General features: G+C 39.2%; 1 protein-coding gene across 1 annotated transcript; it reads right to left on the bottom strand.

The window, feature by feature from the left end:
- Positions 1–4,769: 4,769 nt before the first annotated feature.
- Positions 4,770–12,733, bottom strand: LOC135468218 (uncharacterized). Its single transcript, XM_064746343.1, has 11 exons — positions 12,724–12,733; positions 11,958–12,129; positions 11,453–11,567; positions 10,114–10,288; positions 9,556–9,760; positions 9,013–9,117; positions 8,617–8,738; positions 8,341–8,427; positions 6,701–8,050; positions 6,131–6,313; positions 4,770–5,545 (listed from the first exon to the last, which is right to left on the bottom strand). The coding sequence occupies exons 2-9, from the start codon at positions 11,980–11,982 to the stop codon at positions 7,457–7,459; spliced, it is 1,428 nt and encodes a 475-aa protein (XP_064602413.1). The 5' UTR covers positions 11,983–12,129; positions 12,724–12,733; the 3' UTR covers positions 4,770–5,545; positions 6,131–6,313; positions 6,701–7,456.
- Positions 12,734–13,259: the final 526 nt, after the last annotated feature.

The following is a 13,259-nucleotide window of genomic DNA, read 5'->3' as shown; positions in this document are numbered from 1 at the left end:
AATGCGGTCGCTGTGAGTTCAAGACCAGCTCATGCTGGCTTCCTCTCTAGCCGTACGTGGGACGGTCTGTCAGCAACCTGCGGATGGTCGTGGGTTTCCCCCGGGCTCTGCCCGGTTTTCTGCCACCATAATGTTGTCGGCCGTCATATAAGTTGAGCATGGCGTAAAACACCAATCAAATAAATAAATACATTAATATCTTTTTAAATTGATTCAATTATTGATTGCTCCATCACTTTCGTGTTACGCCCCAAAGAAATAGGAAACGTATATAGGAAGTTTCACATGGTAAATCTGCTTTAGTTCAAAGCAGGGAATTTAGTTTAATACCGTACCGGTATCATTTTAAATAAGATATGCAATGAATTACGCTTATCATGAAACAGGCAACACTATTAAGGTCAATTACAGATGATATCGGGAGATTCGTTGATGTATATTCCAAATGTTTGAAAACTTTATGGACATTTATGCGCAATTAGTTTTAATTGAAGATAAATGTTGTTACCTTAGAAATTTTATCACCATGCTGGGGCTCAGTGGCTCATTTGGTTAGCGCGCTAGCTCAGCGTTATGACCCAGGCTTCTCTTACCAATGCTGTGAATTCAAGTCCAGCTCATGCTGGCTTCCTCTCCGGCCGAACGTGGGAAGGTCTGTCAGCAATCTACGGATGGTGGTGGGTTTCCCCCGGGCTGTGCCCGGTTTCCACCCACCATAATGCTAGCCGCCGTCATATAAATGAAATATTCTTGAGTACGGCGTAAAACACCAGTCAAACAAGCATCACCATGCATTTAACAAATACTTGCTATAATTGACCGACTGATATTTTTATTCATTGGAGCATAGTCTATTCCTTTTAGCCAGTCGCCTATATCCAGCTGGGGACCTCCATCGCTCAGTTGTTTAGCGCGCTAACGCAGCGTAATGACCCAGGAGCCTCTCACCATTGCGGTCGCTGTGAGTTCAAGACCAGCTCATGCTGGCTTCCTCTCCGGCCGAACATGGGAAGGCCTGGCAGCAACCTGCTGGAGGTCGTGGGTTTCACCCGGGCTTTGCCCGCTTTCCTCCAACCATAGTGCTGGCCGCCGTTGTATATATGAATTATTTTTGAGTACGTCGTAATACACCAATCAAAATAAAAAAGAATAAAAATAAATATATTCAGCTGTCTGTAAAATTACCAATATTGCCTTTAGTCAATGACACGTAAGAATACAAGATTTACACATGGATGTGTTGGAAGTCCATTTTCCAGAAAGTGAAGCTAGAACACATTTTCTGTTTCATAATGTGTACTGAATAAGCTTGGTTACGACGGCAAGAACTATTGCGTCGGATGTTGTCAATTATTGAAAAAAGGAAAAAACAGTGGCATGCTGGATATTGGGCGGAGTTCAATATATTTTGAGAGAGGGTGACACCAGTTATCTAAACTGCGAATTTAATCTAAGCCATTTTTTGAGATTGCTATATTTGACATATTAGTATATATTAGCACATATTAGTATACTATAACCTTCATAAATGAATTTTATTTTATCTCTTGTAGTATATTAATCACGGTCGTATGGGTTTAAAACTGGATGTTAGAAATTTTGTTATAGAAGACAGGGTAGTCTGTTCGCTAAGACAGTCGTGTAGGCCATGTTTACGCGTGGAGCTTCTTCTAATCGCGTGTTGGTGCATCTATTATAAAACATATTACTCTCCACACCTATTGTCCACTATGCCACTTGTTCTGGAATAATCTTGACGTCGCTTGAGGCAAAGAGTTCTTAGTGTTGAAACCAGGCTTATGGATTTGAACATTATCAATTAGAAAAAGTATTCTAACTGCATTTTCCTTGCAGTAATATGAACGTAAAACATATCAGTGTGTAGACCTTGTGTTATTACGTGTCACCAACGGAGGGTAATTGTGCTAGTGAGTATGACTGATGTTATAGACAGGCTGAATAAAGGTGACTGGCGATAAGGAAAAGACTATAGAAAGGAAATTTAGGCGATCTTACGAAGTTTCACCGTAACGCGACCACAGAATGAAAACTTGTGAACAGTGAGAGATACCATGTGGTAATCTGGCACATGTCCTAAAACGATTACAAGTAATGAGTGCATGTCGAAGAACTATTTTATTTCGAATTTTGTTTGATGGCAGTCTAGGCCATGTTCATTAAGAGTGACCCCCCTTGTTTATCGTGTTCGATATTCGAAATGGTGTAGACCCCTGTTTGCTTACTTTAACTCCTTTGACCCTTTTTCCTGACGAACACATGGCACCATGTAATTGAATAAATTATACAAATCCGCAATAATAAAACTTAAATTTAATTCAAACCAAATCGTTTTTGCTGGAGTAACGTGAACACGTGAATCATGCTGAGTGCTTGGAGCATGGGCATATATTTACATAGAGCCTAATTTTCCAGCCTTTGACTGGCTGGTTTACAGATAAACAAATGATCCCTTTTCGCCGCTTTGGAACCCAGTTATTTATCTGAGCGTTGTTTAACGCCATACTCATTCATAGCATTCATTAGGCACACATATATACATCATGTCCATTACAAACCCAACGTGAAACTCATTAGATGTCCATACATTCAATGAACACTATGGAAGTATGGTATCAAATGACTGAGTGGATTGGCGGCAGGGTGTGTAGACTTGGTTTAGCAACTCGGACGAAATCATGTAAACAAAAGCCAGCACAGTTTTCAATGGTCCCGGAAAGACCCTGGAAATTTTAAGGCACGTCATGCAGTATCCAAATCGTGCCCTTGCCTTTTTATATAAAATGTCATTTAATCAAAATATTTATCCCAGTCCGACTGACTGCAGCTGTTTACTTATGTCCATTGCAAAAAAAAAAGTACAAAGCGGTGAGCGTAAGGTATAGTGACTCAGCCTTCCAGTAAGTACGGTATGGTGCAGGTCTGAGCAACATCTGCAGTACTAATGAAAAAGATACCCTTTAAGTGGCCCAAAGCTATGGGCATAACGATATACGTGTGACACGGCACTGTATGTATTAATCTTCAGAATTGCCTAGTAAGCATCTCAATGTTAAAGGAGAAAATGCCAAAAACAGATGATTTTCGATTTTTTCTTAAAGGAGAAATGGGTATTTAAACTAAATTTTCTATGGTGAGTATTTAGGACCACTTCTTAGTCTTTGCATAATAATGTTCTTAAAAGGATGTAATACATGTGTAATAAATTTATTTAATTGGTGGTTTATGCCGTACTCAAAAATATTTCACTTATACGATGACGGCCGGCATTATGATGTGAGGAAAGCGGGCAGAGCCAGGAAGAAACCCACGACCATCCTCAAGCTGCTGACAGACCTTCTCACTGACGGCCGGAGATGAAGCCACACCAGCTGGACTTGAACTCACAGCGACCGCATTGGTGAAAGGCTCCTGGGTCATTATGCTACGCTAAGGCGCTAATCAACTGAGCTACGGGGCCTCCTAAATTTATTTGAATGTAAATTTGTTGTTCATATTTAAACACATACATTAAAGCTGAACTGTGATAATATGTCTGAATGTAATAAAAATATAAAATATGATCAAAATCCAGGTTGAACACATTTGTTAGCTTGTTACATCCCTATTTACAAAATTATTACACAATAAGACAATACATAAGAGGTGGATAAAAAAACCCACCGTACAAAAGCTGTTTCCACATTTACTACTAATTTTTCGCACTCCTCCATCAAATGTAATTTTTTATGTTTCCTCTAGCTCTAACGTTCAATGGCTACACATTGGTATACCGGGCGTTTATGCTTTTGCATACTTTACGGATGCCAAATATAGGCCAATAGGAGACAATAAATCGGAAGAATCCTATTCGCACAGTGCTGTGAATAGTTTGCTGTGTATTGACTCAAATGGCCGTGGGCCCATATTTTTCAAGACTTTTTCAAGTCAAAAAGTCAAGTCAGCAACAATTAAAATGTTTCGCTCTAAAATATTTACAGCAGAACAATGTACTAACCACAATCTCAGTTCTTTCGTGTTCTAAGTTTGGCTTTATAAGGACTTGCAACTTATGACTTAAATGAACGGGGTAATAATCTTTCTTTGGCAAGTACTGAAAAGGTTTAACACATGTTACTTAGACACATTCACACCATATTGGTAGAATTTATTTGCTTGATTGGTGTTTCAGGCCGCTCCCATGAATATTTCACTTATACGGCGGCACCCAGCATTGCAGTGGGAGGAAAACCGGGGACAGCCTGGGGGAAACCCACGACCATCCGCAGGTTGCTGGCAGACGTTCCCACGTACGGCCAGAGAGGAAGCCATATTGGTAGAAGTCAATGGTCTTAAACGAATGTCAGATTGCGGAAATGGCTCTGTGAACGTCGTCAGCCGCATATTGTCACCACGAATACAATGTAAGTGAGAAAATGTACAAATTGCACGGCGGTTTTGAACCGGTGGCTTGGGTGTTTTAGCGATGGAAAGGCAAGCACCCTTAACCACTAGTTAACGATCTGATACATGCTGGGCCCTTTAGTAAGGGATATTGTCCTGATATATTGGCTGTCAGATTTATGGCTCTAAAATGGGGAAAATACCTGGAGGAAGTCTCCCAGGAAGCTGACTGGAAAGCTCAATAGAACCTGGGGTACGGGCAGAGTCAATCTCAGATCAGTCAATGGATCAATTACTCGATGTAACATACTTTGTGAACAAATGTAAAAGAGATATCCAAACAAAATATCTTAGCAAAAAGAGTTTATTTAAAACCAGACAGTTATTACATATTTCTGGCGAACGAAGAGGAAGAAAAACGACGTAGATCTTGAGCTTGAGTTGTGAAATCATTTAAGGTTCAAAATGCCGATTTAATGACAGTTAGCAATTAGCAGTTAGCAGTTGGAGAAATCTTAACAAGAATAGCAATACATAATAATGCATAGAGATGATCTTTCAGTTTAGATGAAGTAACGAGTGATTATATAGGGGTAAATGTATGCTCCGCCCATGTGTCTTGTTCTGCACCCAAAACGACCCCGTACTCAGTGACGTGTTTCTTCCACTGCCATTCGCCTGCGACAATAAAGGAGTCTTAGTTATACTCTCTTAATACATTCTATTCCTATTATTAACTTCAAGCCCAATGCAAGACACAGACAAGACAGGGCGAACAGTGATTTGTCACTACTCAAAAGTGCTTTGACTTCACTCCTGTATCTTGTCACTGGCGGAGTACACTAAAAAAAGTGTCAAATTAAGACGTTATTTGGAGCAGTGTTTATCTTGGAGTAAACTTGTCTTAGTAAGTGGAATTTTATTTTCGTTAAATATATCTCGTTTTTCAACATTGATAATTTATCAAAAGTGGTCGGGTGATAAGTTTTAAACTCGCTCATGCAGAATTTCTTACAGTTTACGTCTATTTGGGACAGGTGGAGAAAATGCTTCGCTCCCTAGATGATCCAACACTCCACGACAGGCTGCTGGGACTGTATATCTTCCTACTGCCCCATGTAAAACCGAATTTGAACTTCCATGGCTGCCAAAGAGAGCGGGTAAAATCTTTCTTACATATTCATTTTATTTTCAGTCAATTGTTTTTGTATTTTGCTTTTGACAATCGGAAATATTTCTTGATATTGTCGACAGTGGAACTACAATAACGAGTCATCAATTTGAGGTGAACCGAATGGGGATCATCCTCACATACACATGGTTTGCCATAAAACAATAACGTTGGCTGACAAAAATCGCAAACAAATCTTTCTTAATGAGCAAAAAGAGAAAATACAAGTACTTGAACTATACATGTATTTGATTTATGATCAACGTTGTATGCTAATACAATTTTCACGATGGCGGTCAATTTTATGGTTGGAGGAAACCCTGGTGACTAACTCTCCTATATATGACATGTATGAGACCGAGAATACTACACGGGTGTATCATACTGGGGAAGGCAAATCATTTCCTGGAGGATCTTATTATTTTCAAACATAATGACACTGCAATTCTGACAAAACCTAATCCACATGTGGTCTTACCAAACGAACGTATCTTTTCCTTATGAGTCAAGTTTTTCAAACGAATCATTACCGTTACAGAATATCAATGATATACATACCGGCCAAAGTTTGATACGAAACTTGCTACGAAGCTCGTACCAGAATTCGATGCTAACGCTGTTTCGATCGTGACCATGTGACAGTGAGACACAGGGCAAACTGCAGCTGGAAAACACCCGCAATTCCGCCTTCAGATAGTAGTTAAAGTTAAACCCAATATCAGCACCACCTCGAATCACGACCTGTCAGAATGAATATCACAGAATATATTGCACACACATGTCAGGTAAGTCTTTTGATTGGTCTTTTGAATAGTATGCGATTTATTTTTACTGAGAACAGCACGGGAAATATATATCTGAAATGGTTACATATATGCAGATCAAGACATGGGTGTATTTAGTGACAATATGTAGCTCTATTATACATAATGTGTTACAGATTCGGTTTATTTGTTTCTCACTGGAAACGTTTGAATGTTTCTTTTAGAATACAGCGGAATTGCAAATATGAATTGGGGATTAAAGAGTCTACCAACTTGCCAAATGGCAGTTTTTACTCTACTATATATTTGTGTCTAATAAAATCAGTTATATAGCCATAGAAATATGATAAGAGGCATGTATTACCAGACTGATGGAGGCCCCAGCTGCCGCTCGTGCTCTAACCCTCGGGGAAAGCTGAAGGCACGTGGCTGACCCTTGGCATGAAGTGAAACTTTGATCCAAATAGAGGCTGGGGCTGATCTTCAAATAAATATTTATTGACGTGATGAGAAGTGGAATTCTAAGCAGGCGTATAGTAAGAGGTCTGGGATTCCACAGCCGGCGAGTTACAGTTTTTGGCTGCACATAAAATTGTGAAGATACGAGTGTTTTCCCTCCTACATTTACATACACTCTTGCAGAAATTCTAGAGTTGCTGTTCAGGAAGTACACGTAAATTGTACCGATTCTAAAAGTTTTCGAAAAGACCTTGCCTTTAGCTACCACTCTGGCAAACAACTTGGCCCTCGAGGATCTGGTGTCACAGCCAACGAAGAATCCGCCATAGAGATCAGCGTTGGCCTTTGATCCTCCCACACGGAAGTGAGCGAGACAGTGGCGACGTCTATTGTACGTTCTCAAGTCGGATTGGAAAGTGCTTGCGGACTGTATATCACTGTATCTTCCACTATAGTCGCTCCAAACAGAACATGTGGCATGTTCAAGACTTCGCTTTTGTATTCTACCGGTGTGATTTGTCTCAGGTGGAGAAGAATGCATGTTACTCATACGAAGTTGTACTAAGATTTGGTCAACATCTGTTTGCAATTTCTTTTTGAAGTATCGTATAGCTGTGTCCAAAACACACCCCAGATTGTCCGTTTGTGTCAGGAAATGAGCCTAAGACCTGTCAAAGGCGTTCACTCCGACGAGAGGCCACTGGGAGAGATTGTCCTCGGATTTTTGATTTGCCATGATATCTATCAGCAGATGTATAGCTTCTTCTACCACTTCACAATTGGCTGATTCCAGAACCTGAATTAAGAAACCAACGGTTTCCTGTTTATTGACGAAACGCCTTGCCGCATGCGTCACGGCTATCCTCAGACTTCCGCTCGTTTTGCAGACTGAACCAATCTCCAAGACTCTTGAGAGTAGCTTCTCGTCCTCCATATTTCCGGCAGCTTCCAGAGCGTCGATATGGTCGGTGTCTTCTGGACAGTTTCCTTCTTTAATGTCATCTAGCTGTGTCAGTAAAATTCCTCTGAGGATCGACTTGACAGAGTCTGATACCGAGTCTTGTCCTGCCAACATCCCCATAACCAGCAGCAAGGAACGAGCTTTCTCTAAGTCTGCGGAGTCTGCCTCGTACAAATCAATCAGAAGTTTGATAAAGTCGTCCGAAGGATTTGTCATAGTGGACACCGTGTCAATAACATTGGACAACTGCTCATGGGTAAGTTGACTGTCAGCAGATAACAGGTATTGAAACACCTACAACATGAATAACTGGTGTAAAAACTGCTTGTTGCCTGTTTTATCTTTTATGTAGATAGCATCATTATTTTGAAGATTTATAGACAATATGCACATGCAGTGTACCAGTCTGCACTCGAAGAACTTTGATATGGCCACTATAATATTATTAAGTGTAAGTATTATGAATAAAACAAAGTGAAAAAATATATCGCTGCCTTCTTTTTAACTAAATCTATTTTAACAATCATGTTATGGTCGTAAAAGCCGCAACCATTGCTCATTCGGATTCAGACAGTTTAACAAACCTCTTCAGCAAGGGCACCTCCTCCTTGTGCGTACAGAGACAACATTGGTTGACAGATGTCCCATGTCACGTGACACTGAGCCAGCATCTGAAAATATGATGGGGAAGCTTAGAGAGTTATATTGTTCTGCCAAAGTACAGTGGGTTGGCTTTTTTAGTTACATACTGAAATTTTTACTGTATCTAAATAGAAGCAAAGGAGCAAACAGAAAGTTCATGACATATTCGGTAATGATCAGGACTTCGCTAAGCAGGTTAACAACTTAAAAATACTCACACCGTAAGAACGTGGGACTAAAATGTCCATAAGTGGGGTTTTGTTGTAGCGCCTCAGTTTCGTCTTAACCTTTTCGTTCCCAATGTTTGTCTCAAGAAGGACAATTTCCTTTAAAAGGTCAACTACGTAAAAAAATGGATACATTGACAGTATTAGCAGCCCAAAGGTGAAAGAAATAAAAACAGCTTGTCGAAAGTAATTCTATTAAATCCTTTTTTATGTATTATTTTAACAATTGTCCAAACTCAAAGTTGCGTCCTTTTTTATCAGTGAATTAAGTTATAAGACTTACAACTTGTATTATGTTATCGCACAAAGATTGACAATTTGATTACGTCGAAGAAAAGATTTGTACAAAATTTCCCCAAAATATCTATCAATCATGTAATGACTTACGATCGCCTTCATCTTTAGACTGAAGAAATTTAGCCAAAATCCTGTCAACGGGTGTTGTTTCTAATCGACTGTATAACAGCTCAAGTCGATTTAGGAGTTCGTCTTCTGAAGCAAAAATCATGGAATGAATGTTTTTTTCGGGAATTTTCTTGGATATGATAATGTTGCAAATCGTCCATAATTAAGGTTCTACACACACATGCCATGGATAACGTTATTGTCATATATACAACTCATGTAACATTGCCAATGCACACACAGACGTTGACATAAACAATATTATAAACATGCCAGTATTAAAATTCTTATTTTCATCCAATCATCAGCGAAATTTAATTGTCACAATGTCAATTTAAGGCGAAACGTAGGACACGAATTTCCATATTCAAGTTACGTAAAACAAATGTTGTTTTATTGATAGAGTTGTTATTTGATTTTTTTTCATGAATTTGTGGACAACATTAAAGAAAGGCGCAGTGGTACATTGCTTAAGGGAACATGTATTTCCTCCTTGCGAAACTGATTCTGGGCTATCCACATTACCTTGGTCGTGTCGTGACGTCTCTATGGTGATGGGGGTGTCAATAAATTCCGTCGGCTTAAAACTTGCTTTCCTCTTCGCTCGTTGAGCCGACCGTTTGCGCTTCAGTTTAAGGCTCAGTTTATACTTGGATTCACTTTTCAACACATCTCCAGCGTCAATGGCACTGGCGACATCTGGTGGGATCTCATCTTCATCTTCCTCTTCCTGTAAGTATATAAATTTAATTACTTTTCATTTAATCAGCTTTTGAATATGAAAATAAAATAAAAAAACGTCCACACACTGTAGCATATTTCGCAAGTTAAAGAGCAAAATGGCACAGTTTATGAATAGTAGTCTGCATTTATCGTCTCCCATGTAATAAAACTGGATAACATTCTTCAAAGCTTATAGCCCTTCATGAACTACAATAGTCATAAAGCGATTTGCGTTTTCAGACATTAATACTTTCGCGTAATTAAATCAGTCACATGTATATGCTTACATTCAAAACCTGGGTAGAGACATGAGGTCGCTCATAAAGAACCCTGATCTTACCCAAACTTTAAATGACCTACCCCTATTTCCGGTTGACTGGATGCCTGTCCCTCGCTGGACGTAATGTCGCCATGGCTGACCGTTGTTCGACCTTTAACATGGACGTTACCTGGTTTTCCACTAAATGGAGCATCTACGTCATCTTTGTTATCATATTCCTTGATAATCACTGTTTCATTACCAGATCCCGAGGCGCTGTAATACACATGACAACTTCTTTAAACGTTCTTTTAGGCACGAGGCATGTTAATTAACAACCTATACATGTACTAATGCCGTTAATGTTGTTTAGAATGTGCTGAGATGTGCGACAGTAGGATTTATCTGTTGTGTGTGACACAGGTCCAGCACCGGAGACACCGTCATCTGTGACGTGTAGCTCTAAGTATCTACCTGCAATATGTCACACTGTGTCTGTACCCGTTACATATCATAATAAACACCAAGAATGTCGCAATAAATATGGAACTTTCGCAATAACCTCTGACATGTCACAGTCAGTCTGTATCAGTGATGTTCCGCGTAAACATTGAGCTGCGATATGTCACACTATACCTGCACAAGCGATAGGGATGTGGCCGGTCTAAACATCAAGCTGCAATATATCACATTAAGTTTGTTATATGCTGGTATAAACATCAACCTGCGATCAGTCACACTATGTCTGATGTATGCTGGTATAAACATCAACCTGTGATCTGTCAAAATATGCCTGTATATGCTGCCAGAAAAAAACAACTTGCGATGTGTCACACTTTGTCTCTGCCAGATATATGATGGTATAAACATTAGCCTGCGACCTGTCACACTATCTCTGATGTATGCTGGTACAAACATCAAACTGCGATCTGTCAAACTATGTCTGTATATGCTGGAATAAACAACAACTTTCGATCTGCCACACTATGCCTATGCCAGATATATACTGGTATAAACATCAACCTGCGATGTGTCACACTTTGTCTAGGCCAGATATATGCTGATATAAACATCAAACTGCGATCTGTCAAACTATGTCTGTATATGCTGGAATAAATAACAACTTTCGATCTGTCACACTTTGTCTATGCCAGATATATACTGGTATAAACATCAACCTGCGATCTGTCACACTATCTCTGATGTATGCTGGTACAAACATCAAACTATGATCTGTCAACCTATGTCTGTATATGCTGGAATAAATAACAACCTTCGAACTGTCACACTATGTCTATGCCAGATATATACTGGTATAAACCTTAACCTGCGATGTGTCACACTTTGTCTAGGCCAGATATATGCTGATATAAACATCAGCTTTGGATCTGTCACACAATGCCTATGCCACTGTGAACATCTTGGTCCCGATCTACTTACCTATACCGGATTTTATGCTTGCCTGTTGAATCCACTTCTTCCTCAGTGTTTGTGTTTATTTGGGTTTGTAAAGCAGAAATAATGCCTCGCTTGATGTTTACAATATCCACATTTTCTGAATTCAAAAAAAATAAAACGAAATTTTTTAAAAAGAGCATTTATGGAGAGTCAGGATCATACTAATTTTAATTTTACAATTTTAAACGAAATAAAACGTCTTTGTTGTGAATCATATAGCCATCCGAGATGGAAAATCTTGATATAAGAAAACAATAACAATTTTGGTTTTAGGGTAGCATTATCACAAATTTTTAAAATATTAAAGTAAAACGAACTAGCCTAGCTATGATTAAAATTGTTTGAAATTAATTTTCTCTGTCGAAAAGGCAACGTGTTATCTCCTTAAAAATAAGTAAATTATTGTGAATCAAATATATACTAAGCAAAAAAAAGAAAAAAGCACTAGCATTAATGAAACAATAAAAGACACCGAATGCAAACTCACCCAGGTCTTTCTCCATAAACCGCATACGGAGGATTTTGCCAGAGGCTGTCTGTGTGAAGACAATAGGTAAGTTGAACAGTCCGTCGTCAGGGACGATACGTGAACCACCACTTGACCCAGAGTCCTCCTCACTATCCTCGTCTGGAGGATTGTCAAGCGCACATCTCGAGTCCTGTGAGAAATAGCTATTTTTAAAATCGCTGTAAGCTACTGCGAAACACGCTGTACAGTGTGTTCGTATGAACAAATACATCAACGAATGAGGATTATTGATGATGTGTATAGCACAAGAGAAACAAATCGGAATTATTGTATGATTTTATGTGCTGTGGTGTGAAGAATCGCCATAGAAACAATTGAGTTGTCTGTACATACCTGCGAAGACTTACAAAGCTTGAGGGCATCCTCAGGTCTGTTTGCAAAATAAAAAATAAGTGTGTAAGCCATTTCATCTCTGTGAGTGTAAAAGGAAGTTGGCGTTATTGTAATAATTACGTTCCTTTTTAAACAGACCTTTAACAAAAATTCTTTCGTTTGATTGATGTTTTTACAATGTTTAAAAATATTTCATTGCATTAATATGAAGATGGTAGTTTCAATCGACGAAGGAAACCGGGTGGAACAAACTCATTGAAATCGCAGTCCATGAGCATGACAGATCTCCTGAAGCAATGTGGTTATTTTGAGTCGGGGTGTCTTCTCCGAGTTCTTAAAAACTCCTTGTCACCTTTCAGATTGAATATTGGCATATCCTTGGATGACTCACCGGATGTTCGTCTCTTTCACTTTTAGATCACTGAAATGAGCAGTGAAGTCGTATGCCAGCTGTGCCTCTGTTGATAGGGCTGATTCTGAAAGCACGAGTAACACAAAACTGAAAAAATTCAATATACTCGTGTACAAATGCTTCCGTGATATTGTAATATCCCTTGTTTATAGAAAAGCCCTTCATTTTACTAAAGCGTATAAGGCTTACTTACCTCCATTACAGTCGAGCTCTACCGAGCAGGACACTTCAAATTTCTGCTGGACTTCACCCCACAACTTCAACTCATTCTTATACTCATATGTGCTGGTATGTCCTCCCTTTAAAGGAAAATGCCTGAGTTAATTTCGAACTCAAAAAGACAGACTTTTACGTCTAAACGGAATTGGTCTATGATCAAACTTAAGATAGTTCATCAGGTGTACTTAGTGTTAAGTAGCTCTTAGTTTTATATTTCTACAACATACGTTGTCAAGGTAGTCAAGGGCTTACTTAGCTAAGTGTGCTACATGAAACTGGCCCCTGGTGACGTCTAA

The sequence above is a fragment of the Liolophura sinensis genome, chromosome 6 (genome assembly GCF_032854445.1).
Source record: "Liolophura sinensis isolate JHLJ2023 chromosome 6, CUHK_Ljap_v2, whole genome shotgun sequence".
In the NCBI taxonomy this organism is placed as follows: Eukaryota; Metazoa; Mollusca; class Polyplacophora; order Chitonida; family Chitonidae; genus Liolophura; species Liolophura sinensis.
This window is presented reverse-complemented; position numbering and strand designations above follow the sequence as displayed.